The sequence below is a fragment of the Macaca mulatta genome, chromosome 6 (genome assembly GCF_049350105.2).
Source record: "Macaca mulatta isolate MMU2019108-1 chromosome 6, T2T-MMU8v2.0, whole genome shotgun sequence".
NCBI classification, from domain to species: domain Eukaryota; kingdom Metazoa; phylum Chordata; class Mammalia; order Primates; family Cercopithecidae; genus Macaca; species Macaca mulatta.
The window spans coordinates 38,878,414-38,904,063 of NC_133411.1; the positions used below are offsets into that span (position 1 = coordinate 38,878,414).

General features: G+C 40.2%; 1 protein-coding gene across 5 annotated transcripts in view; it reads left to right on the plus strand.

The window, feature by feature from the left end:
- The window catches only part of WDR70 (WD repeat domain 70), a 389,981-nt gene extending 380,443 nt beyond the window's left edge, over nucleotides 1-9,538 (plus strand). For all 5 annotated transcript variants that reach the window (XM_028849398.2, XM_001094466.5, XM_028849399.2 and 2 more), the window contains one exon: nucleotides 9,348-9,538. In XM_028849398.2, coding sequence (XP_028705231.1) covers nucleotides 9,348-9,435 — 88 coding nt within the window. In that variant the 3' untranslated portion in view covers nucleotides 9,436-9,538. The remainder of the gene's footprint in view (nucleotides 1-9,347) is intronic.
- Nucleotides 9,539-25,650: the final 16,112 nt, after the last annotated feature.

Genomic DNA, 25,650 nt, shown 5'->3' on the forward strand with positions numbered 1-25,650 from the left:
ACTGGGACTAGCAACTGCCTAACACTCTAAGCTCTCTGGGTGGGGGAAGGGCAGCACCCATTTCTATAACTCCAGGCTGCACTTTTCCCCTGCTGGAGTCAGGAAGGCTGGACGGCTTGGTCCCAAGACTTGTCCCCACAGCCCAACACACCAGCTGTGGCAGTCTGTGGCCAGAGTGCCTCTTCAGGTCTAACCCTGACCCATTCTTCCTCAGTGGGCATGGCTTCCCTGCAGGATCTCCAGTAACTCCAGCCAGAGTCTCAGGGACAGAATTGGGATCTCCCTGGGCCTGAGCCCCTAGTGGGAGGGGTGGCCTTAGTCTCTGCAGACCAGCAAACTTAGCCGCTTCCCCTGGTAGTTCTGAGGAATCCGGGTAGCCCAGACGAGTGGGTTTCCCTCCAGCGAAACACACCCGCTCCACCAAGGGACAAAGTGCTTCGTTAAATGGGTCCTGCTCCCCATGCCACCCAACTGGGTGAGACCCTCCAACAGAGATCGTTAGACACACTATACAAGAGCAAAACCTACTGGCATCAGGTTGGTGCCCCTCGAGGTTAGAGGTCCTAGAAGAAGGAGCAGGCACCCACCTTGGCTGCCCTCCAGCCCCCTTGAGTGACATCTCCAGGCACGGGAGCGAATCAGATGAATGGGTCCTGAAGTGAACCCCCAGCAAACTGCAGCAGCCCTAGAGAAGAGGGCCCTGATTATTGAAAGAAAAACAAGTAGAAGGTGACAACAACAGCATCAACAACAATAAAAAGGCCCCACAAAAACCCCATCCAAGGATCAGTAGCCTCAAAGACCGAAACTAGACAAACTCATGAAAATGAGAAAGAATCAACAAAAAAATGCTGAAAACCCAAAAGGCCAGAGTGCCTCTTCTCCTCCAAATTATTGTGTCATCTCTCCATCAAGGGCACAGAACTGGATGGAGGATCAGATGGACAAACTGACAGAGGTAGGCTTCAGAAAATGGGTAATAAAAAACTATGATGAACTAAAGGAGCATGCCCTTACCTAATGCAAAGAAGCTAAGAAGCTTGATAAAAGGTCGGAGGAGGAATTGCTAACTAGAATAACCAGTTTAGAGAGGAACATAAACGACCTGATGGAGCTGAAAAACACAGCACAGGAACTTTGTGAAGCATACACAAGTATCAACAGCCAAATCGACCAAACGGAAGAAAGGATATCAGGGTTTGAAGACCACCTTACCGAAATAAGACATGCAGACAAGAATAGAGAAAGAAGAATGAAAAGGAATGAACAAAGCCTCCAAGAAATATGGGACTTCATAAAAAAAAAAAAAAAAGAACCTACAATTGATTGGAGTACCAGAGGGAGATGGGGAGAATGGAAACAAGCTGGAAAACACACTTCAGGATATTATCCAGGAGAACTTCCCCAACCTAGCAAGACAGGCCAACGTGCAAATTCAGGAAATACAGAGAACATCACTAAGATATTCCATGGGAAGATCAACCCTAAGACACTTAATCATTAGATTTTCCAAGGTCAAACTGTTAAGGGCAGCCAGAGAGAAAGGCCAAGTCACCTACAAAGGGAAGCCCATCAGACCAACAGCAGACCTCTCAGCAGAAGCTCTACAAGCCAGAAGAGATTGCAGGCCAATATCCAACATTCTTGAAGGGAAGAATTTTCAACCCAGAATTTCATATCCAGCCAAACTAAGCTTCATAAGTGAAGGAGAAATAAAATTCTTTCCAGACAAGCAAATGCTGAGGGATTTTGTTACCATGAAGCCTGCACTGCAAGAGCTCTTGAAAGAAGCACTAAATATGGAAAGGAAAAATGAATACCAGCCACTGCAAAAACACACCAAAATATAAAAACCACTGACACTACAAAGAAACTGCATCTAGTGTGCAAAGTAACCAAATAGCACCATGATGACAGGATTGAATTCACACATAATAAAATTACTAACCTTAAATGTAAATGGGCTAAATGTCCCAATTAAAAGATAGACACAGACTGGCAAATTGGATAAGGAGTCAAGACCCATTGGTGTGCTGTATTCAGGAGACCCATCTCATGTGCAGAGACACACACAGGCTCAAAATAAAGGGATGGAGGAAAATCTACCAAGTAAATGGAAAACAAAAAAAGCAGGGGTTGCAGTCCTAGTCTCTGACAAAACAGACTTGAAACCAACAAAGATCAAAAAAGACAAAGAAGGGCATTGCATAATGGTAAAGGGAACAATTCAACAAGAAGAGCTAACTATTCTGAATATATATGTACCCAATATAGGAGCACCCAGATTCATAAAACAAGTTCTTAGGGGCCTATGAAGAGACTTAGACTCCCACACATTAATAGTGGGAGACTTTAACACCCCACTGTCAGTATTAGAGAGATCAATGAGACAGAAAATTAACAAGGAAATTCAGGACTTGAACTCAGCTCTCGATCAAATGGACCTAGTAGACGTCTACAGAACTCTCTACCCCAAATCAGCAGAATATACATTCTTCCCAGTTCCACATGGCACTTATTCTAAAATTGACCACATAATTGGAAGTAAAGCACTCCTCAGCAAATGCGAAAGAACTGAAATAATAACAGCCTCTCAGACCTCAGTGCAGTCAAATTAGAGCTCACAATTAAGAAACTCACTCAAAACCACAAATTTCATGGAAATTGAACAGCCTGCTCCTTAATGACTCCTGGGTAGAGCATGAAATTGAGGCAGAAATAAAGAAGTTCTTTGAAACCAATAAGGACAAAGAGACAATTTTCCAGAATCTCTAGAACACAGCTAAAGCAGTATTAAGAGGGACATTTATAGCACTAAATGCCCACATTAGAAAGCTAGAAAGATCTCAAATCGACACCCTAACATCACAATTAAAAGAGCTAGAGCGGCAAGAGCAAACTAATCCAAAAGCTAGCAGAAAACAAGAAATAACTAAGAGAAGAATTGAAGGAGATAGAGACATGAAAAACCCTCCAAAAAGTCAACAAATCCCAGAGCTGATTTTTTGAAAACATTAACAAAATAGACTGCTAGCTAGACTATTAAGGAGAGAGAAGAATCAAATAGACACAATAAAAAATAATAAAAGGGATATCACCACTGACCCCACAGAAATACAGACTATCATCAGATAATCTGTATTTGAACAACTCTAAGCAAATAAACTAGAAAATCTAGAAGAAATAGACGAATTCTTGGACATATACACCCTCCCAAGACTAACCCAGGAAAAAGTCGAATCCCTGAATAGACCAGTAACAAGTTCTGAAATTGAGGCAGTAATTAATAGCCTGTCAACTAGAAAAAGCCCACAACCAGATGATTCACAGCCAAATTCTGCCAGAAGTACAAAGAGAAACTGGTACCATTCCTTCTGAAACTATTCCAAACAATTGAAAAGGAGGGACTCCTCCCTAACTCATTTTGTGAAGCCAGCATCATCCTGATACCAAAACCAAGAAGAGACACACACACACAAAAGAAAACTTCAGGCCAATGTCCCTGATGAACATTGATGCAAAAATCCTCAATAAAATACTGCCAAACCGAACCCAGCAGCACATCAAAAAAACGTATCCACCATCATCAAGTCAGCTTCATCCCTGGGATGCAAAGCTGGTTCAACATACATAAATTAGTAAACATTATCCATCACATAAACAGATCCAAAGATAAAAACCAAAAACATACTTACAAGAAAAAAAAAACCCCATCAAAAAGTGGGCAAAAGATATCAACAGACACTTCTCAAAAGAAGACATTTACACTGCCAACAAACATGTGAAAAACATCATTGATCAACATCACTAATCATCAGAGAAATGCAAATAAAACCATGAGATACCATCTCATGCCAGTCAGAATGACGATTATTAAAAAATCAGGAAGAATAAATGCCAGGAGGCTGTGGAGAAATAAGAACACTTTGCTTATCTCAATGGGTGCAGAAAAGGCCTTAGATAAAATTCAACACCCCTTCATTTTAAAAACTGTCAATAAACTAGATGTTGATGGAACGTATCTCAAAATAATAAGAGCTATTTATGACAAACCCACAGCCAATATTACATTGAATGGGCAAAAGCTGAAAGCATTACCTTTGAAAACTGATACAAGACAAGGATGCCCTCTCTCACCACTCCTATTCAACATAGTAGTGGAAGTTCTGGCCAGGGCAATCAGGCAAGAGAAAAGTATTTAGACAGGAAGAGAGGAAATAAGTTGTCTCTATTTGCAGATAACACGATTTTATGTTTAGAAAACCTCATCATTTCAACCCAAAAACTTCTTGAACTGATAAGCAACTTCAGCAAAGTCTCAGGATACAAAATCATTGTGCAAAAATCACAAGCAATCCTTTACACCAACAATAGACAAGCAGAGAGCCAAATTGTGAATAAACTCCCATTCACATTCGCTACAAAGAGAATAAAATACCTAGGAATACAGCTAGCAAGGGATGTGAAGAACCTCTTCAAGGAGAACTAGAAACCACTGCTCAAGGAAATAAGAGAGGACACAAACAAATCCTTCCTCATGGATAGGAAGAATCAATATTGTGAAAATGGCCATACTGCCCAAATTAATTTATAGAGTCAATGCTATTCCAATCCAGCTACCATTGACATTCTTCACAGAATTAGAAAAAACTATTTTAAATTTCATATGGAATCAAAGAAGAACCCATATAGCCAAGACAATCCTAAGCAAAAAGAACAAAGCTAGAGGCATCATGCTACCTGACTTTAAATGTACTACAAGGTTACAGTAACCAAAACAGCATGGTACTGGTACCAAAACAGACATATAGACCAATGGAGCAGAACAGAGGCCTCAGAAACATACACATCTACAACCATCTGATCTTCGACAAACCTGAAAAAACAAGCAATGGGGAAACGATCTCCTATTCAGTAAATGGTGTTGGGAAAACTGGCTGGCCATATGCAGAAAGCTGAAACTGGACCCCTTCCTTATACCTTATACAGGAATTAACTCAAGACAGATTCTACTTAAATGTAAAATTTCAAACCATAAAAACGCTAGAAGAAAACCCAGGCAATACCATTCCTAGGATATAGGCATGGGCAAAGACTTCATGACAAAAATGCCAAAAGCTATTGCAGCAAAAGCCAAAATTGACAAATGGGATCTAATTAAACTTAAAGAGCTTCTGCACAGCAAAAGAAACTATAATCAGAGCTAACAGGCAACCTACAGAATGGGAGAAAATTTTTGCAATCTACCCATCTGACAAAGGTCTAATATCCAGAATTTACAAGGAACTTAAACATATTTACAAGAAAAAAACCCATAAAAAGTGGGCAAAGGATCTGAACAGACACTTCTAAAAAGAAGACATTGATGTGGCCAACAAACACGAAAAAAAGTTGAACATCGCTAATCACCAGAGAAATGCATATCAAAACCGCAATGAGATACCACCTCATGCCAGTGAGAATGGCGATTAAAAAGTCAGGAAACAATAGATGCTGGCAAGGCTGTGGAGAAATAAGAACACTTTACACTGTTGGTGGGAATGTAAATTAGTTCAACCATTGAGGTAGACAGTATGGCAATTCCTTAAGGATCTGGAACCAGAAATACCATTTGACCCAGCAATCCCATTACTAGGTAAGGAATATAAATCATCCTACTCTAAAGAGACATGTACATGTATGTTTATTGCAGTACTGTTTATAGTAATAAAGACATGGAACTAACCCAAATGCCCATCAGTGATAGACTGGACAAAGAAGTATAGTATTCCATATGGAATACTCTGCAGTCATAAAAAGGAATGAGATCTGTTCTTTGCAGGGACATAGATGAAGCTGGAAGCCATCATCCTCAGCAAACTAACACAGGGACAGAAAACCAAACGCCTCATGTTCTCACTCATAAGTGGGAGTTGAACATTGAGAACACATGAACGCAGAGAGGGGAACACCACACACCAGGGCCTTTTGGAGGTTGTGGAGTAAGGGAAAGGAACTTAGAGGACAGGTCATACAGTAAACCACCATAGCACATGTATACTGATGTAACAAACCTGCACATTCTGCACATATATCCCGTTTTGTTTGTTTGTTTGTTTGTTTTTTCTAGAAGAAAAAAAATACTATGCATACACATAATGTGGCCATTTTGCTGGCAGCATTATGGTTAGTTCAAAAGTAGAAATTAAATGTCATGGAGTTTTGCAAGAAGGAGTATGATGTTTAGCTGTCTTACCTTCCAAACAGCTTAATATTCCCTACATTTTAATTCCTAGTGGGGACCAAGGAAACTGTTGTGATCTAGTGATTGGAAATGACAGTTGAAGTGGCCCTGATGCAAACGTTCACTCAATGAATTAATTGAGTTCAATGCTAGGTGAAAAAAAAATGCAATATCTCCTTTGAAAAACAAATATCTGTCCTTTTTTATTCTTTTTTCATGGCTGCTAGGAAATTCAGTGCTAAGTTTAATGCTCAATTACCCTTTCATTCCTTGGTTCTTTATTTTCTACCAATTTGTTTTTAGTTTCTTTACAAATCAACTTTATTGAGGTACAATTTACATACAATAAAATACAAAATGTACCCATTTCAAGTTTTGACAAATGCATACACCTGTGTAATCACCATTTCAGTCAAGATTATAGAACATTTCCATCCCACCAAAACATCCTCTCATGCCTCTTTCTAGCTGTTGTTATGTAGTTTCGTTGATTCTGTGTCCTTTAATGTTAGCCATCAACCTGCTACAGATACTTTTGGAAATAGGTGGAGTATTAAAAAGACTATTATCTTGGCTGGGCGTGGTGACTCATGCCTGTAATCACAGCACTTTGGGAGGCCAGGGTGGGCAGATTGCTGGAGACCAGCCTGGGCAACATGAGCAAGACCATGTCTCTACAAAACAATAAAAAAAAGTAATCAGACATGGTGGTGCACACCTGTAGTCCTGGCTACTGGGGAGGCTGAGGCAGGAGGATCACTTGAGCCCAGGAATTCAGTTACAGTGAGCTATGATTATGCCACTGCACTCCAGCCTAGGTGACAGAGAAAGACCCTGTCTCTAAAAAAAGAGTGATATAGTTTGGCTGTGTCGCCACCCAAATCTCATCTTGAATTGTAGCTCCCATAATTCCCACATTGTGGGAAGGACCTAGTGGGAGGTAATTGAATCATGGGAGCTGGTCTTTCCCATGCTGTTGTGATAGTGAATCTCACAAGATCTGATGGTTTTACAAAGGGCAGTTCCCCTGCACACACTCTCTTGTCTGCTGCCGTGTAAGACATAACTTTACTCCTCATTTGCCTTACACCATGATTGTGAGGCCTCCCCAGGCAGGTGGAACTGTGAGTCCATTAAACCTCTTTCTTTTATAAATTACCCAGTCTTGGATATGTCTTTGTTAGCAGCGTGCAAACAGTCTAATACAGAGAATAACCCCTTAAATGAAATTGCCTTTTCAGACTTTACATTTCTTCCTGTAATTTGCCATTTAATTTCCTTTTTTAAATCCAAGAAACCAGCATTGCAATTTCTTAGTAGTTAAATCTCATTACAACTATCATTGACGAGCTGGTGTCTTACGAAGCACTGCCAGATATCCTTGGAAGACCATGTTCCTTTTTTCCCCCTGAGAAGTTAAATTATCTAATTCAAAGGATTTTTTAACCTGCACAAATTTGTTCTTGAACAGATTTGTCCATACCTAACTGGTCAGCATCTTTACCAGAACATGAAATATGTAACAAGCACCAATTGCCTTGTTGTAGCATGTTAGAAAGCCAGTTAGGAATTCAGCAATTCACGGCCTATCAAAACCTGTAGCTGCTTTTTGAAATGTAAGAGCTGTGACCTGTGTATAGATATCGTAACAGTGTCTTAAAGTGACAACAAGAAGTTTAACCAACTGGGTTGTGTATGGGGACAGCTTGGGCTCTAGGTAGTTGTGTGAGGTAACTGGAGAGACAGGAATAATGACCAACTTATGCAAGAGCAGTTCTAGTATATGACTTATGTCAGACAACATCAGCATGAGTTGTGGATGGTTTATGCTTCTTCCCCAGGATAATAAAAAAACAGCAAGAGGTAATACAAGGTTTATCCCGGTTTTCTTGCCAATCAAAGGAATTATAGTTGTCATTATTTTTACCATTCTGGAATTATGTGGATATAACAATTGAATTTTAAATGAAAATACAAGCTGAAATATATAACCTGCAGATGTGCTTTAATGTTTCTTCATAATGTGATAGAGCTGTTTTTAAGAATAGAATCAGAGTAGCGTGACCGAAAGGGGCAGACATTATAACCGCTTGACATTTTCTTGGAGGTATTTCTTATGTGAGTAGTGTGAAAAGGGATGTCATTGAACCAGGTATGTTTACAAAGCACAGAAAGTCTGTGCAGATTGCTCGATGTACTATGTGGCAGTATTACAGCCATGTACCAGTGATGTGTGCTAAAATGCTTGGTATTTCCATACACTGGGCTGAGTGTGGGAATGCAGGGGATATTCATTTGTTTGCTTTGGTTTTTATTTTTGCAGGCTGAAATTCATTAGATAAGAAAACTAATTCAGGTTTTCCCATTTATGTGTACTATAAACACATATTTGGACTATTGAAGTCTAGGGACAACCCAGAGTTTAATAAATGGTCTTACTAAAGATTGTGTGGATTCTTGCTTGGTGAGTATAGTTTGTTCTTCCATACAGTCCCAGTTACCCTGGGTCAGGTGGAGGGTGGTTAGGATGTGTGACGTTCCACTGAATTTGATGCATTTTTATTTATTTATTTATTTATTTTTTTTTGAGATGGAGTCTCGTTCTATTGCCCAGGCTGGAGTGCAGTGGCGGAATCTTGGCTCACTGGAAGCTCACCTCTTGGGTTCACACCATTCTCCTGCCTCAGCCTCCTGAGTAGCTGGGACTACAGGCGCCCACTACCACACCTGGCTAATTTTTTGTATTTTTAGTAGAGACGGAACTTCACCGTGTTAGCCAGGATGGTCTCAATCTCCTGACCTCGTGTTCCACCTGCCTTGGCCTCCCAAAGTGCTGGGATTACAGGCGTGAGCCATCGCGCCCGGCCCATTTTCATTTTATTTAAGGAAAGGATAGTGTGTACAGTCTGCCACAGTGGGTAAACCTTTAAAAGAATCTTTGGCTCTTTTCCTGAACATAATTAAATTTCCATTATCTTTTTCTTTGGCAGAAGTTTAATGATTTATATTTAATAATTGAGTTGTAATTTATTCCCCACTTTTGCTCCCACTCGACGAAGGAAGCAAAATCTAATGTAACAAATACTTTCTGACTAAATTTTTCCCTCTCTAACTTTTCTTTTAGGACTCAGCCCAAAACCATGTTTGCCCAAGTTGAATCTGATGATGAGGAAGCAAAGAATGAACCAGAATGGAAAAAACGTAAAATTTGAAGAATCTCATTTGAAAGCTGTTTGCATGAGTGGGAGGGATATGGGACAGGTTTGAGGGTTTTTTTTTTTTATGCTCTTGAAATTAAAAATTCATTTTTATGAATAGGTTTTGTCCTTTGCATTATTGAACTGGTCAAAAGTTTGGTAGCTAGGCTTCACTAAAATTGTGCTTAAATTTTCTTACCTGCAACTATTAAACTGATGACAGATAAACAAGAAACAGATTCTTAGTCTATTACCAAGTACTTTAGGTATTTGGAAACTTTATTCAACAATTATTGGTCTTGTCCAGATTCTCATAACCATAGAGAGGAAAATGTACATTGAGATGTGCATCTGTCTTTAGCAATTCTAGGATCATAATATAGAAATAGAGATCAAAAAGTTTAATGTTTCTGTATAATTTCACAACAGTTGTTTACATGACTGTAAATAATTAGGCTGAGTTCAAACCAAATGCATTGCTGTACTAGGAAAGAATATGTATCTCATTATCCTTCAACAGCAGAATACAGTGGTCAGGAGTTAGGAGTGGGCTTTGAAGTCAGACTCATGTGGATTCAAGTCCTGGCTTTGCTCTTTACTGCTGGGTCATCTTAAGAGAGTTATTTACTTTTCTAGCCTCAGATGATGAAATAGTACCTACTTTGCAGGTTTGTCAGAAGAACTAAATGGGACATGCCTCACAGAGCATTTAGTACAGTACCTGGTACACAATAAATGTACATAAAATATTTGTTGTTTTAAAATAGGGCTAATATTTACTTTGCTTGATTTTTATCAGTACTAAATTAGAAAGGTATAGAAATGCTTTGTAAATTTAAAGACTATATAAATAGAAGACATTAAAAATTCTAAAAAATCATTGTGCTTTTGTGACTAAAAAGCTACAACAAAAGTTGGCAGTTTGTCCAAAATAATAATGCATCAATAGAATAAAATTCTGTGCATTGGTTTCACACAGACATTGGGTAGTTTTTGCATGTTAGTCACCTCTAGACAGGTTTTTTAGGACTTGCCTTCTCCCCTCCTGCTCTCATCTGTTCTAGTGAATTCAATAATTATAAAAATGCATGATGATCCCAAAAGTATATCAGAAAACTCCTGGTTTTACAGGCTTCATGTACCCACACGTGCTTCCCAAAAAATACTTTAAAACCACTTGTACTCACACAGCTCCCTTGTCTCTGCAGATTCTGAGGTGGCAGTGGGCGTTGTTTTATAGATAAATCCTTAAAAACTTCATTCTCATACACTTTCTGGGTCCTTCCTTCCTACCCCCATCCTCATCCTGTTCCCCTTCTCTTGTGACTCAGCTTATAGGTAATAGGTAAAAAGAAAAGAACTAACATCTACTGAGTGTCTGCTATATAATGAGTACTATCCCAAGCCCTTTACTTGTGTTAGCTGATTTAATCCTCACAAAAACCCTATGAGTAGGTAAAATTGCTAAACCCATTTTCCAGATGAGGCAAAAGAGATTGAACATGTCAAATCATATGTCTGAGGTCACAGCCAGGGAGGGCCACATGACAGCACCCAAGATCTCTAAACATCAGTGATTAACAAATGGTCCCAAGTTTTCTATTCCTTTTGAAAAACACTTCATTCAAAATCAATTACAGACCAATATTTTGTTCCAGCTGCTTAGAAAGTATAAATTTATTACTTCTTGGATAAAATTTACTGAAAGCATCTCACATTTTCCCCCATCTTAACATAAACATTGCACCATATGGAAGTATTCGTCTTGTACAGCCAAAAGTTGCAGTGGAGGGTTGGGGGAGGAATAAAAACTTGATCATAGTGGTCTTGGCGGAGTCAGCTATGATGTAAGGGGAGAGAAAGGCAAATTTCGCACGAAGATGATTTTCTCATCGTTACCCACAACACAAGTGGGCCTTTTCATGTTTGAGGGGATCTGTCTCACTCTAGAGTTTTATAAATAATTATTTTTTTCACGGAAGATTGGCAGCATGCACATACGGATTTCAATTTCAAATTCGGTAAGGGAGGAGCTTAGAACCAGGACTGGACAAATAGGGTATGTTCATTTGACCTGCAATCCTGTCACCAGAATGGGCATCAACAGCTGTTTATCTTATAGGCCCTCACACTCCCCATGTCCCTCAGGCCTCATTATCTTCCCCCATACAACCTTGTATTTGGTCACCTTCGTTTCTAGTTGCTCAAAGAAGGAACTGGCAGTCATCCTAATAACTCTTCCCTCACTCCCTACTCCTGCCCATTTAATTATTTACCAATTTCTTCGCATACTGTCTTCTGAATCTCTCATATTTGCCCTTCCTCTCTTTCCCTACCACCCCTTTAGAATTTAGACCCTCTTTTAGCCTTCACCAGCACCACTCAGGAGCCTCCTACCCAACTGATCTTCCTGTTTTTCATTAGGTCTTCATCTAACCCATCTTTCATTCTGTCATCAGAGTTGGTCTTCTAAAGTCAAAATCTGTCATTTCATTCTTTTGCCTAGAGCCTTCCAGAGGCTCTATGTCAATAGTTCTCATTCATTTATGTGGCAGTTGAGGACATCCAGGATTCGGCCTTTCCCTGTCTTTCATGCTCTTAACTCCTGCTGATCTGGCACATGCTTCTGAGGCCCAGCCACACTGAACCCAGAAGCTACTATGTTCTTTGGCACGTGAATGGCTTTGCACATGTTGTCCCTTCTTCCACCCTTGTCTGCTTGGAAAATTCTTATTTGATTTTGGAAATAGGAATAAATTTCACCTTCCCAAGCAGACAGTTTGTGATTCGATAGATAGTTACGTATCTCTCAATTATAGCCTCCTTTTATGTTGCATTATGATTGTATATGCACAAATGACTTGTGGGCCAGTAGTGTGTGCCCATGCATGTACATGCATGTTTCCTCACTACGATGTAGATTGTAAAAACTGAAGAGCATTGGGTTCAGTAAATATTCAGTAAGTTTGTTTAATAAATTAGAGGAGCCATGTTCTATTCACATTTGTATACCTAGACCCTAGCCCCGAGAAAGGGTTTAAAAAGAGGCTTATTCAGTCTTTGGCAGAGGGAGGGAATGAAACAGGCAAGGATGAAGAAGGAATGGGAAAAGAATGAGGTGTGAGAAGTGCTGCCTCGCAGATGGAAAGGAGGATCATTAGTACTGAAGGTTGGTCTGCATCCAGGCTGCATTACCTCTTCTCTGTGGGGATTTATTCACAGCTAACTGTGATGGCTCAAGGAGGAAGCAGGATTATCTGTGCTATTCCTGGCAGGGCATAGCAAGTTCTAAGCCACTATGACATCCTCAGGTACTTGCCTCCTGTCCCGTTGGACTTGATACTGGGAAGGTCATATGACCCTGAGTTACCAAAGATCTGAGCGATCTCTAGCATGGGGATTCTTAAGCTAGGCAGGGTGTCTGTGAACTCCCTCAAATTTTATGCAGAATGCTTTGCTTATATTCGTACATTTTTCTGTGGAGAGAATCCATAAATTAGACTCAATTTGAGGATATTGGGTACAGCAAGAGGGGAAAACGTAAAGATAAGAGTCTTACGATAGTAGAGAAATCTTGATCTGTGATCTTGGGGAAAAGCTGTCTACATAAAGGTTGCCATCTTCTTCTGGGGAGAAACTTCCCTGGTTAGCATTACTTTAAGGATTCCAGTGGGTGTAGTTCCAAGAGTGTAGAGGGACCCCTCTGACTTGTGAGATTGTGAACCTAAGGTTCAAGGTCCTGAAGTTTTGCTACTATGTGGATGGCAAGGGCAGTCTTTCTCTGATGTTCTCAGAAGATCCAGTCTTTGGATTCTAGATTGTGAAGGTGTTGATTGTCTTCAGTCAGCGAAGCATGAAAAGCTTTCTTTACCTGGTGAAAGTACACTGTTGCATAATGAGCTAGTGTATAACATCAGCCCTCTTGCATGGGAAAGCTTTCATAAAACCAGAAAACATGCATTGAAAATGACAGTTGAATGAAATCCCTCTATAAATGTTTAAATGGCCCATCAGGGAACAGAATGTACCTAAAGGTTTGAATGTCTTCCCAGGAATATAGGTTTGACAATAAGGTAGCAAAGTATACCTGAAGTTTTGATTGTCTTCCCAGGAATGTGGGTTTGGCAAACCAAACACTGGTCATAAACTATTTTGACAATTTAGAAATAATCACACGGATATATGTATTTAATTTGGATTACTTTACCTTTTCCATGATGAGTCATGGAATGCAGAATTTTTAATGACAAAATCTTTAAGGAATCAGGAAGGACACGGCAGTCATTCTGGTTCTCCATGAGTCCATGCTTAACATTGGACCTATGTCTTCCTGAATACCAGTTCTTTCTCCAATTTAGGTGCATAGCACTGATAACCGATGGGTTATGATGAGTAACTTGACTTAGACCATGGAGTTCATTCAAAACTTATATCTAAACATTTTCAGGATTGGCTGATTTAGCATGAAAATCTGGCAAAATTATCTCCTTGGTATTCAATTAATTTTTGTTCTGCTTGGGTTAGCAGTTTTATAAACTGCTTTTCATTAAACATCTTTTCATTGAAGTTCTAGGAATTCTTACCCAGTCCAAAAGATATCATTCTAAAGTTATCAAAGCTTGTTTTCAAGAGTGCTTTTCAGGGTCCTTTCTATCCTTTCGTGAACCTCCTTAAAGATATCATAACCTAGGATTTTGCATGCTTGTGAAGTTTTTAGAAACTGCATCAAAATTAAGCAATTAACTGTGGAAATGACTTCAGTCAGTTAAAAACAAAATTGACAAAGAAATTTGATTATTTTTGTGGCCTACAATAACTTAACCATGTTATGATCGATAGCATATACTCAGACATATTAGAATTTTAGAAATCCCATACAATTTTGGAACATATGACATTCATTAAAATATAACCTGAAGAAGGTTAATCATTATTTCTTATTTGACAATGCTTCCCATGTAACTTAACATGACAGATAATCCTGTTTACCTCTCTTTTGGATGCCTCAGGGGCCTTCTGCAGCATCCCAAAGTTAGAAGTCAAATAAATACTTAATTTTGAGGCCCAAAGTTTGGTTTTGGGAAGCTTGACAAATATGTCAAAAGTTTAAAATACTTGACCAAAATAGGATCACAGATCATTGTCGAACAATATCATTGGTTTAACCAAAGTCATAATTAAAAGATTTTTAAAAACAAAAACCTGTACTCTTTAATAAAGGAGACTCAGTTTTCTAAACAAACAAAAGACTTAAAACAGCATGAGGCAGAATCCATTTCTTCTTCTTTACTCTCTCCTTTTTTTTCCTTTTTGCAGTTTACTCAAAAGGTGAATGAAAATATATTGCTGTGTCTTATTAATACTACACAAAATTTTTGTTTAAAAGAGAATACCAACTTTTACTTATGTATTAGTGTATTAATACTAAAACTAATTTTAATAAAACCTCATAAATAAATTTATCAAATCTGTCGTCTTTTAACCACAAGATTTCCATAAACCTTTCCATTTTACATTTTCCCCAACTTTCTATATTATCTCGTTTTATCTTTTTTTACTGCTTCAATTTGAAAACTTTAAGTAATTTTAAACCAGGCAAATTTTTTAACATACATTTTTATGCCTTTAGAACTTTCCTCACGAAATGCGTATTTTGCTTTTGCTTACATATTCTGTATACAGAATTGTTTCTCTCATATCTAGTAGTTTTTAACTCTTAGTAGCTGTAATTTCTAGTGAAAACCCTAGAAAGTAATTTTGAGCTGTTTTGTATCAGTATTTGTGATTTAAAAATTCTTAAATTTTGTAGAAAAATAGTTCTTCGAGGCCTGGCGCAGTGGCTTATGCCTGTAATCTCAGCACTTTGGGAGGCTGAGGTGGGCAGATCACCTGAGGTCAGGAGTTCAAGACCAGCCTGACCAACATGGAGAAACCCTGTCTCTACTAAAAATACAAAATTAGTCAGTTGTGGTGGTCCATCCCTGTAAACCCAGCTACTCGGAAGGCTGAGGCAGGAGAATCGCTTGAACCCAGGAGGCAGAGGTTGCAGTGAGCCGAGATAGCGCCATTGCACTCCAGCCTGGGCAACAAGAGCAAAACTATCTCAAAAAAAAAAAAAATCTTCGATTTGTTGTTTATTAATATATCTATATTTAACTTTTCTATACCATATAAAAATAACCTATCAAGGTATATAACTCATGTATAATAATATTTCAGTATCTTAACTTACAGGTGATTCAGACATTATTTGATTATATATAACTTAATGTAACATAACATGACTCTAAGATTTTAAATTACTGAAAAGAATTTTGACACGGGTAGCTTCACTCAGCCATTCTAGGTCCCAAGTGGCCACATGGCACCCAGGAGGTCTCTGCAGATCAGGGCCTGTCTTTGAGTCCATCAGGACAGAAGACAGAGCTGTGAAGACTTTACCTGGAGGACCCAATCCATCCCAAAATAGCCAGGAAGCAAAACAGGAAAAGCAGAGGAAGAAGGGGCCATATTGGGCTTGATTCTGGCATGTGGCTGCCAGTCTAGGCTCTAAGAACAAGTCTCCAGACCTCATTATGGCCACCTGTCCAGACCCATGAATTCAGAGACTCTAAACCAAAGACATAAGCTCACAGTCAAATCAAGGAAGTATCAAATTATATTTAACTGATAATTTTGAAACCATTTCTATTTTGCCAACAATTTAAAAACTAGTTTCATTCACCAAATATCACATATACATAACACATACAGACATACAAACACACAGAAGCAGATCTTATGGCTCTCGTAAAGGATTTTCATTTGCTGGCTTTTAAATAGTTTTTATTTTCCTTGTATGATCTATCAGTCTTCCAATTACCAGTTTCATTGCCCTAAGGAATTGTTAACTAGGCAATAAATTTGCATTTCTATAGGTAAAACTCTTAGGTGGAACAAAAAAATTGCAATTCATAAGCACAGACCCAAGATTTTAGGCATAAATATTTTATCCTTAAACCAAGGGGAGAAAACACCTGCTCAAGTAAAAGTTCACTTAAGATGTGAAAAGCAGGAAAGCACCTTAAACAAAGGTATGAATTTTTTTTTTTTTTTTTTTTTTGAGACCAAGTTTCGATCTTGTGGCCCAGGCTGGAGTGCAATGGAGCCATCTTGGCTCACTGCAATCTCTGCCTCCCAGGTTCAAGCAATTCTCCTGCCTCAGCCTCCTGAGTAGCTGGGATTACAGCCATGTGCCACCACGCCCAACTAATTTTGTATTTTTTAATAGAGATGGGATTTCTCCATTTCTTATGTAAATATAAAAGAATGTAAGAGTTTGTAATGTAAATAGGCAGACATCCTTAAAAATGGAGATTTTTGTTTATAAATTTATTTTACAAAAGAGTTTCAAGGCCGGGCGCGGTGGCTCATGCCTGTAATCCCAGCACTTTGGGAGGCAGAGGTGGGCGCCTCACCTGAGGCCAGGAGTTCAAGACCAGCCTGACCAACATGGCGAAACCCCATCTCTACCAAAAATACAAAAATTAGCCAGGCTAATTTTTTAACGGAGTCTGTGGTGGTGCAGACTCCGTTATATTTATATTTAAATATATATATATGAATATATATAAATATATATTAAATTATAGTTCACAATGCACAGAGAAACCTTTAGGCTGAACTTTATGTTAGGGAGGCAGCTTTAGACTAAACTTGATTTGACACCACCCAGAGCCTCAGAATGTGACCTTATTTGGAAGCAAGGTCTTTGCAGATACAATTAGTTAAATTAAGATGAGGTTACACTAGATTAAGGTGGGTCCTAAATCCAATGGCTGGGGTCCTTATAAGAAGGACAGGTGAAGACACTGAGACTCAGAAGGAAACACACACAAAGGGGAAAAGACCGTGTAAAGATAAAGGCAGAAACGAGTGATACTGCTGCAAGTCAAGGGCTCCAAGAATTGCCTACAACCACTGGAAGCTAGGGAGAATCAAGGAAGGATTCTTCTTTCCTAGAGTTTTTGGAGGGAGCCTGCCTAGCTCTGCTAGCACCTTGATTTCAGACTTCTAGCCTCCAGAACTCTGAGAGAATGAACTGCTATTGTTTTAAGCCACCCAGTTGCTCGTAATTTGTTAAGGAAGCCCTAGGAAACTAACACATCTAACAACACGATGCGAGGAACACTTGAATCCAGATGGAGCTCTTTAAGGTTGCATATCCCCACAGTTCATGAAGGTCTGAGAAAAACAGAAAATCACAAGAAGATCCTCAAGTTTCAACATCAAAGTCTACAATTCTCCCCTCTCTCCCTCGGTATGGACTTGAGTTATGATTGCTGTTGTAAGCCACTCCGTTCGGAGTAATTTGCTACACAGCAATAGAAAATGAATACAATTTCTAATGCAGCTAATTCATCTTACATTTTGAGTGTCCAGAGTGTCTTTCTGTTCCATCTTCTGAGGATGAACCGATTAAGAACTTGTCTTAAGGCCATGTGTTCACTTTGTTTTTCTTGATGGATTAGGGGTGAGAGGACAGATTTTATTCTGTAGGATGGGAAGACTGTCATGAACTACTTGGGTCAACCAGAGATTAAAGCTACAGGAAACAATTGTAATATTCTTTCCCTTGGTTCTGTTGAGTCAGTAAAGTTGCTGCCCGTTTCCCCTCGGTCAGCTTGCCTGGCAGTGGTTACCCAGGCTGCTGTGGCTTCCAAACTTAGTCTAATCTGCCCACCCCACATCCTCAGGACAGACAGACGTCCAGTATTGTAGCTTTCTAATTCAAAGTCTCCATGAGGCTACAAGCCTGTAAGTCTTCCTCACCACTTTTTTTTTTTTTTTCTAAACTCTGCGATGTCTATGGCTGAATTACCGATGACAGTTTTGTTTGTTTGTTTGTTTGTTTGTTTTATAAAGTAACTTTGAAGCGTGGGTGGCTGACAACAACTGGCCTCTCTCATATCTGCCTGACAGAACTGATGTGACCAGATATCTGGTGCTGCTCCTCAGATCTGTCAAGTTCATCAGGCAAAAGAGAAACAGACGATGGAGTAACGTGCTACATTAACCAAGGAGTCTTACTCAGTGCATGGCTGATATCTTGGAAGTAGCATGAAATATGAAGTCAGAAGTTTGGGGTTCATGTTTCTGCATTGATATTTAGTAATTTTGTGAGTAAAGTCACATGAACTGTGAACCTCAGTTTCTTCATCTGTGTAATGAGGACAGTATTAACATACTAAGCAGCCTATGTCCAGAAGGGTGTTTTATGTTTCAAATAAGAGAGCGTGTATGTGAAAGGGCTTTGCAAACCATGAAATGACTATATGTTAACATAGTTGTTGCCCCCTGAGATTATTTATGATTACTACTTCAATGAATGTATGCGAAGGGCATATTCTTAGAAAACAAGCTCAAGTCTGCATTGGCACCATTATTGAGAATCACTGTGGAAGCAGAGAAGATGCTCCAATAGGGAGAATTTGATTCTCTGCATTTGAGGGGTCGCCATCCAATGTGGAGGTAGGTTATCCAAGACTTGGCTAAGGTTGTCTTGAGCGGGTGGCTCTGGTCCTGGTTGATTCAGCTTCTCATGGAGCCAACTGCTCTAGCTGCTGTCGGCCTCACTGTTGGCCATGTTCAATACAATGGTCCTTATGGTGCTGACGGTGACAGCATCTGAAATCTTTCCAAATTTAGAACAATGGGAAAGTTGTCTTCTGTATTTCTCATAGGCTATTTTGATATCTTTTTTTTTTTTTTTTGTCCTTGTTTCTCCCCAGTATTACAAAGTATTGTGTTCACTTGGTTGGGTACCAAATGGTCTTTCCCTTTGACTCGATTGCCTCTTGTTTATGAAAAATAGCAAGTCAACCATGACAAATGACCAGCAGTAATCTTGCCTCCCAAGTACAGAGACTGTTTTCTTCCCCTGCTTTTGTTTGAAAGATTAGAAAGCTTTTTTTCCTTTGGGGAAACTAGTCTTGTTATTCAGAGATACATAGTATAGAGAAAAACTCTGGAGTCAGGAGACCTGGGTTCACATTCCAGGTTCAGCAAGTTACATAATCTCTTTGGAGGCCAGTGACTCTGGGGGTTGCTCTGAGGATCACAGTGTAAAAGCACCTGTGAGCAATAAAACAAATGTTCTTATGACTGCATGTCTTTTCAGAGGACCCTGCAAATGCAGTAGTAGGCAGGCATTTCAGAGGTTCTGGTTCAGGATATTTCTTTTTTTTTTTTTTTGAGATGGAGTCTCACTTTGTCACCCAGGTTGGAGTACAGTGTTGCAATCTCACCTCACTGCAACCTCTGCCTCCCCAGGTTCAAGCGATTCTCCTGCCTCAGCCTCCTGAGTAGCTGGGATTACAGGTGCGTGTCACCACACCCTGCTGATTTTTGTATTTTTAGTAGAGACAAGTTTCACCATATTGGCCAGGCTGGCTTCGAACTCCTGACCTCAGGTGATCCACCTGCCTCGGCCTTCCAAAGTGCTGGGATTACAGATGTGAGCCACTGTGCCTGGCCTGTTCAGGATATTTCTTAGAAATGATACATTGTAGCATAATGTGTGCTTGAGCTGAAACACCAGAGTCCTGAAGAACGTGTTGCAGATCTATTTATTCACTTTAAAAATTTGCAACCCTACCTGCTGAGTGTCCACCGACAGTTACAGCTCCTTTTGGAAGCCTGTGCCCTGTAGCCTATGCCCTGAGCGTTTCTCCTGCTGCTCTACCCCAGGGGCCATGTCCTCTCTCTTATCCAGCTCCAGGCTGGCTGAACCTCACAAGGATCACACATGTTGACTTTCTCTTTCGCCTGCCAGTGTGGGCTGGAGGTGAGACTTGTGAATCTGCTTCAGGGCCAGATGTGGGGTCCCACCTAGCTGTGACTGAATTTCCTTGCATCTTCCAAGATGTTTTTCATCGTAAATGGTCAACAACAATCAACGTTATTCCTTTAATTTATGTGCAGTCAGCCTTCAGTTCTTCTCCTTTACTGAGCATCACAGAGCTGTAAATAATGAGAAGACAACAGCACAAAAAGCAAATGTTATTCCTTTTATCTCTGGAGATGTCTGACAAGTAGTCTCTCACCTTTGGAATATGCCTTGGAAACTATGTCATAATGTGTGCTGTGTCAAATAAGGCACTTGTCAAGCAGATTCTGTTTTACCTATAGGAACAATGTTGCAAATGGGATGCCAAGGAAGTCAAGAACTAAGCATCCTGTAAGTCATAGCTATGACCAAGCATGTATCATGAAATATAGAGAAAGCAGTGGAATTATGTGAAAGAACAAAGCTATAATTAGAGACTGTTAGACCTGGAGAGCATGCAGAAGATCATCTAGTCTGAGTCCTGTGTTTTACAGATGAGAAAATGGGGGCCCTGAGGGTCAGCCACTTCTGCCAGGATGCACTGTTAGTTAATAGTAGAGCTGGGACCATAACCAAGGTCACTGACACTGGCCCAAAGCTCCGTTAACTCTACTGTACTTGGGGTCAGTGTCCTATGATCACTGATTGGGAATGAGACAGACCTAGGCTGGGATCCCAGCTCTGCCCTGTATTGTGTGACCTTGGGTAAGCTGTTCCACTGCTCTGAGCCTCAATGTTTCTGTAAAGGGCTGAGTTGTGTCCCCTTCAATTTTACATGTTGAAGCCCTAACCCCAATACCTCAGAATGTGACTGTATTTGGAGATGGAGCCTTTAAAGAGGTGATTTTGTTAAAATGAGACTGTTAGTGGGCCCTCATCTAATCCAGCCAGTGTCTTTATAAGAAGAGGAAATTTGGACACAAGAAAAGACACCAGGTGTGGGTATGCACATTGAGGAAAAACCATATAAAGACATGGTAGGAACGTGGCCATCCGCAAGCCAAGGAAAGAGGCCTCAGGAGAAATCAGACCCACTGACCCCTTGTTCTTGGATTTCTAGTCTCCAGAACTGTGAGGAAATAAATTTGTGTTGTTTAAGCCCTCCACTCTGTGGTATTTTGTTATGGCACCCTGAGCTGACCAATGCAGTCCCCATCTATAAAGCTGAGATATGAATATTTAACTCTTGGGTGCTGTTGTCCAGATTAAATGAGATAATTAATCTAAAAAAAAAAAAACCTTAACCAATGGCCCAGATGCAGTAAATGCTCAGCAAGTGACAGTTATTATGGTTATGCAAAGGGCCAATAAAATATACGTAAATCACTCCACTGTAACATAAATTTGACCTCACTACAATGAATTGGCCAGCAGTTCCAGACTAAGCCCCAAGTCTTCTCAGTTTGGTTTGCCTTCTGCTGATCTCTGAATGACTCTTGAATGTAGACCTAGATTGTCTACCCATAGGTTTTTCAAAGACAGTCCAGAGAAACTGAGATCAGTCTCTTCATTTTATCTTGATAATTTTCCCGGCCATTGTTAGTCATATTGGAGTCTTTCCATTAAGCTGAGACATCTATTTAAGATTCTGATTGTTCTTTTAAAAATAGACATTGGAGAATGCAAATATTTAGAGGCCTCACTAAAGAGTTCAGATTTTTAAGGATTTTGAGTAGAGAGAGATCACTCTTGAATGCACTCTCCTGGTTCTCTTTTTAAACCACTAACAATTTCAAGACTGCTTTGTAAAGAGTAAACATCAAATGAAGAAACCTCCCAGGACTACCTGAGAGGGAAGTGCAGAAGGCAAGAGAAGGGGCTTGCCCCCAACACCTAGGTGGCAGCATACAAAATCTGGTGTGTCCCCACAGTGATTACTGAAGCCACCTCCTTCCCCCATGCTCTCCTGCTGTATAGTGTTGGCAGTGGCCACCCCAGACTAAAGGCACTGACTGTGCAGGAACATGGGCTGTGCTGAGGGAGTAGAGTGTGTAAGTCCAAGTGCTGAAATGCTGGAAGTTCCTGTGTAGGATTAGAAGGGGCAGCTGGCTCCCCATTGGTTCTATTCTCTGGGTGTGCAGGCAGAATGCATGTTGATTTTCACCTAATTCCCAGATTGCATAATTCGCACAAGGGCATCTGATGTGGGCTGAGATTTCTCCTCTGCACCACTTAGCTTTCTGCAAATCCTGCCTCTTTATCCTGGCCACTCCTCTCAGACAGGACAGTCAGAGAGTTTCTGTTTCGCTTCTAAAGAAACCGAGGCACTGGGACTTGACCTAGCAGGTACAGCTAAGCTGACCCTGAAGCCAAGAGTTTCTGTGCTCCCAAGGCGGTGTTTCATGGGCATTGTTCATAAATATCTTGTTAACCCTCAAATACAGGCTCAGAGAAAGTGATCTGGTCTTAGAAGAATGCAGGCCAGAGACCCTGCAAAAGGCAAAGCCATGACTGGGGTGTAAGTCATGCACAGGGGCAGCATCTGTCTGGGTGGAACATAGTTGTGGTCATGGCTACATTACTAACCTCTCGCTCAGCCATTTGTTGAAGCAGTCTTTCTTTGGGAAATGGGAGTTGGACTCTTCCCCTTTCCGAAATCCAAAATGCCATCAGTGATACCCTTCTCCATTCAGCCCATTCTGATGGCTTGTGGTGTCTTACAAGTTGCTGAAAGAATGTTGCCTGGAGGGAAGCTCTCTGAGTAAAAGACACGCTATGGGTTCAGTCTTCCAGTGTAGAGTCTCTACATAAAAGGGTGATTAAATATGAGGCAAAGTAATTCTAAAATGTTAGCCTGCATCAGTCATCTGGGGGGAATGATTAGAAATATGGAATCTGGGGCCCCATCCCTAGTCTTTCAGAGAGTTCCTGGAACAGGGTCCAGGGATCTGCATTTGCAACAATTGTCCCGGGTGACTCTGAAACAGGAGGTCATGGACACTGCTCTGTGAAATACTGCTCAAGACAATATAGAGTATTCATGTTTCTTCTGATTCTGAACTTCAGTGCATCTGGGGTCCTTGGTGCCTCAGGTGCCTTCCAGATCTTGGCTAATCTAGGAAGACTGAAACACTCTTGGCCCCACTGCAACCTCTTGATCCTCTGGTTTTCTGCCTATAAGATGAAACACCCCCATACTTTCAGTTTTAAGGGAAAATATACAGTATGATAATAGCGGTAATGTTGATTTTAAAAAGTGTGCTACCTTAAACTTAGATATAATTTAACAATAGCTTTCACTTTATCTTTTGATTTTCACAATCATCTCCATATAATTTCACAGTAAATCATTTCACTTATGAAGAAACTGAGGCACAGAGATATGTTCTGGAGCCAACAGTAACAACATTATCCCATTGACTGCATAGCTGAACTTAAGTTTGGGGTCCTGGTCTTTAACCTGGCCATTGGAGAAGGGTGCTTGTAGGCCTCATCAAGGAGTTTGGTTGTGGTCTTTAGTTATGACGGGTCTCTTGAACTTGGTCCTGACATTTTCCTGTTTTTGCTCTCTTGTCCGTCCAAGCTCTTACAGCACTAGAACCGGGACTGGAACACCATCCAATCACCAGGTTGGCAGTCTTCCTAGCAGACTGTCCTGCCTTTCTGTATAAAATCCATAGAGTACCATGTGGCTGCTGATGCTGATTAGTGGATAGGGGTTGTACTATTACCTTAATCCGGAGATTTACCAAAAAGACATTAAAATGACCAAGAAAAACTTTTAAGACTTTTATGTGACCAGAGTCTCCTTCCTGAAACTGGACCAGCTATAGCTGAATAGTCTGCCTTCATTCTCTTAATGAGGGTACCTTATGTGTGGCATAGATTATGTTAGGAGTCAGGAGACCTGAGTTCTGGTCCAGGCTCGGCCAATAATTTGCTGTGAGCTTGTGAGATTGTACTAATCTCTTGGAGTCTCAGTTTCCTCATTTATAACATGAAGAATCTTACTCTGCACTTTCTGGGTCTAGTATCCTTCAATCTGACTCCTACCAAGCCACTGGGAATGCTAGGGATATATGAATGAATGCCTTCTCTAGGATCCATTCATCTGGGAATGAGACATTTCCAGGGGCACGGAAACTAGAGGCCTCATTTTTGTAAAAAAAGTCTTGGGAGTGGGTTATGTTTATTTGCTACCCACTTGGCATATACGGATGCCCACTGCCTCCACCATTCATTTTGCTTTCAGCTTTTGTTTTGTTACCTGAAGGAAGCCCAGAACCTCTTGCAGTCACAGCAAGGCATGGCAAGGAAAAAGCTAATATGGTGACACTGCTTTCATGCCTGGAAGTGAATAAGAAAGGGTGGGCATGTCTAGCTACAAGCAGTCTTGGGGTTCCCATATGGCCTGTTGATGATCTCATGACCAGGCATAGGAATGTTGCTAAGGACTGATGAATTATAGAGAGCCTGGGCCTTAGCAGGCACCTACTCTGCTTCAAACTCTAAGTATATTGGAAGTACATTTACTAGAATCTGGATTTAGAGTAAGTCAAGGACAGATATTATATTTTAATGATATCTTCAGAGCCTCAGGAGTAGGCATTCAATCAATACCTACTGAATAAATGAACATGCGTGCAGAATGGGATCATAAAACTAGAGAGTAACAAATTATCCCCAAAGCTGTTCTGAAGACTAGACCATGGAATGCCAGGACCAAGGATGTGGGTCTTATTTCAATTTTTCTTTGTTCTACTTTATCTTGTTTTGGTGCCAGCTTTCTTCATTACAGGCTACAAGGAGCTCTGAAGACAAAGGGTGGCTGAGGACCATTTCTCTGGTTTAAATAATATATTTTAATGTATATAATTATATATTAATTTTATTTATATATAAATTAATTTTACAGAATGTATAATTTTAATATAATATAACAATTTTCTATTATGTTAAAAAACACATAACATAAAATTTGCCATCTTAATATTTTAAAGCATATACAGTTTGGCAGTAGTAGATACACCTCTCATATTATTGTGAAATAAAGGCCATATATATATATTTTTTGAGACAGCATTTTGCTCTTGTTGCCCAGGCTGGAGTGCAATGGCATGATCTCAGCTCACTGCAACCTCTGCCTCCTGGGTTAAGCAATTCTCCTGCCTCAGACTTCCGTGTAGCTGGGATTACAGGAATGCGCCATCACGCCTGGCTAATTTTGTATTTTTCGCACAGATGGGGTTTCTCAATGTTGGTCAGGCTGGTCTCGACTCCCAACCTCAGGTGATCCACCTGCCTCAGCCTCCCAAAGTGCTGGGATTACAGGCGTGAGCCACTGTGCTCAGCCAAGGGCCGTATCTTTTTAAGAGCTACTCCTGAGACCTAAAAAACACACAGATTTTTCAGAAGTAAAATGT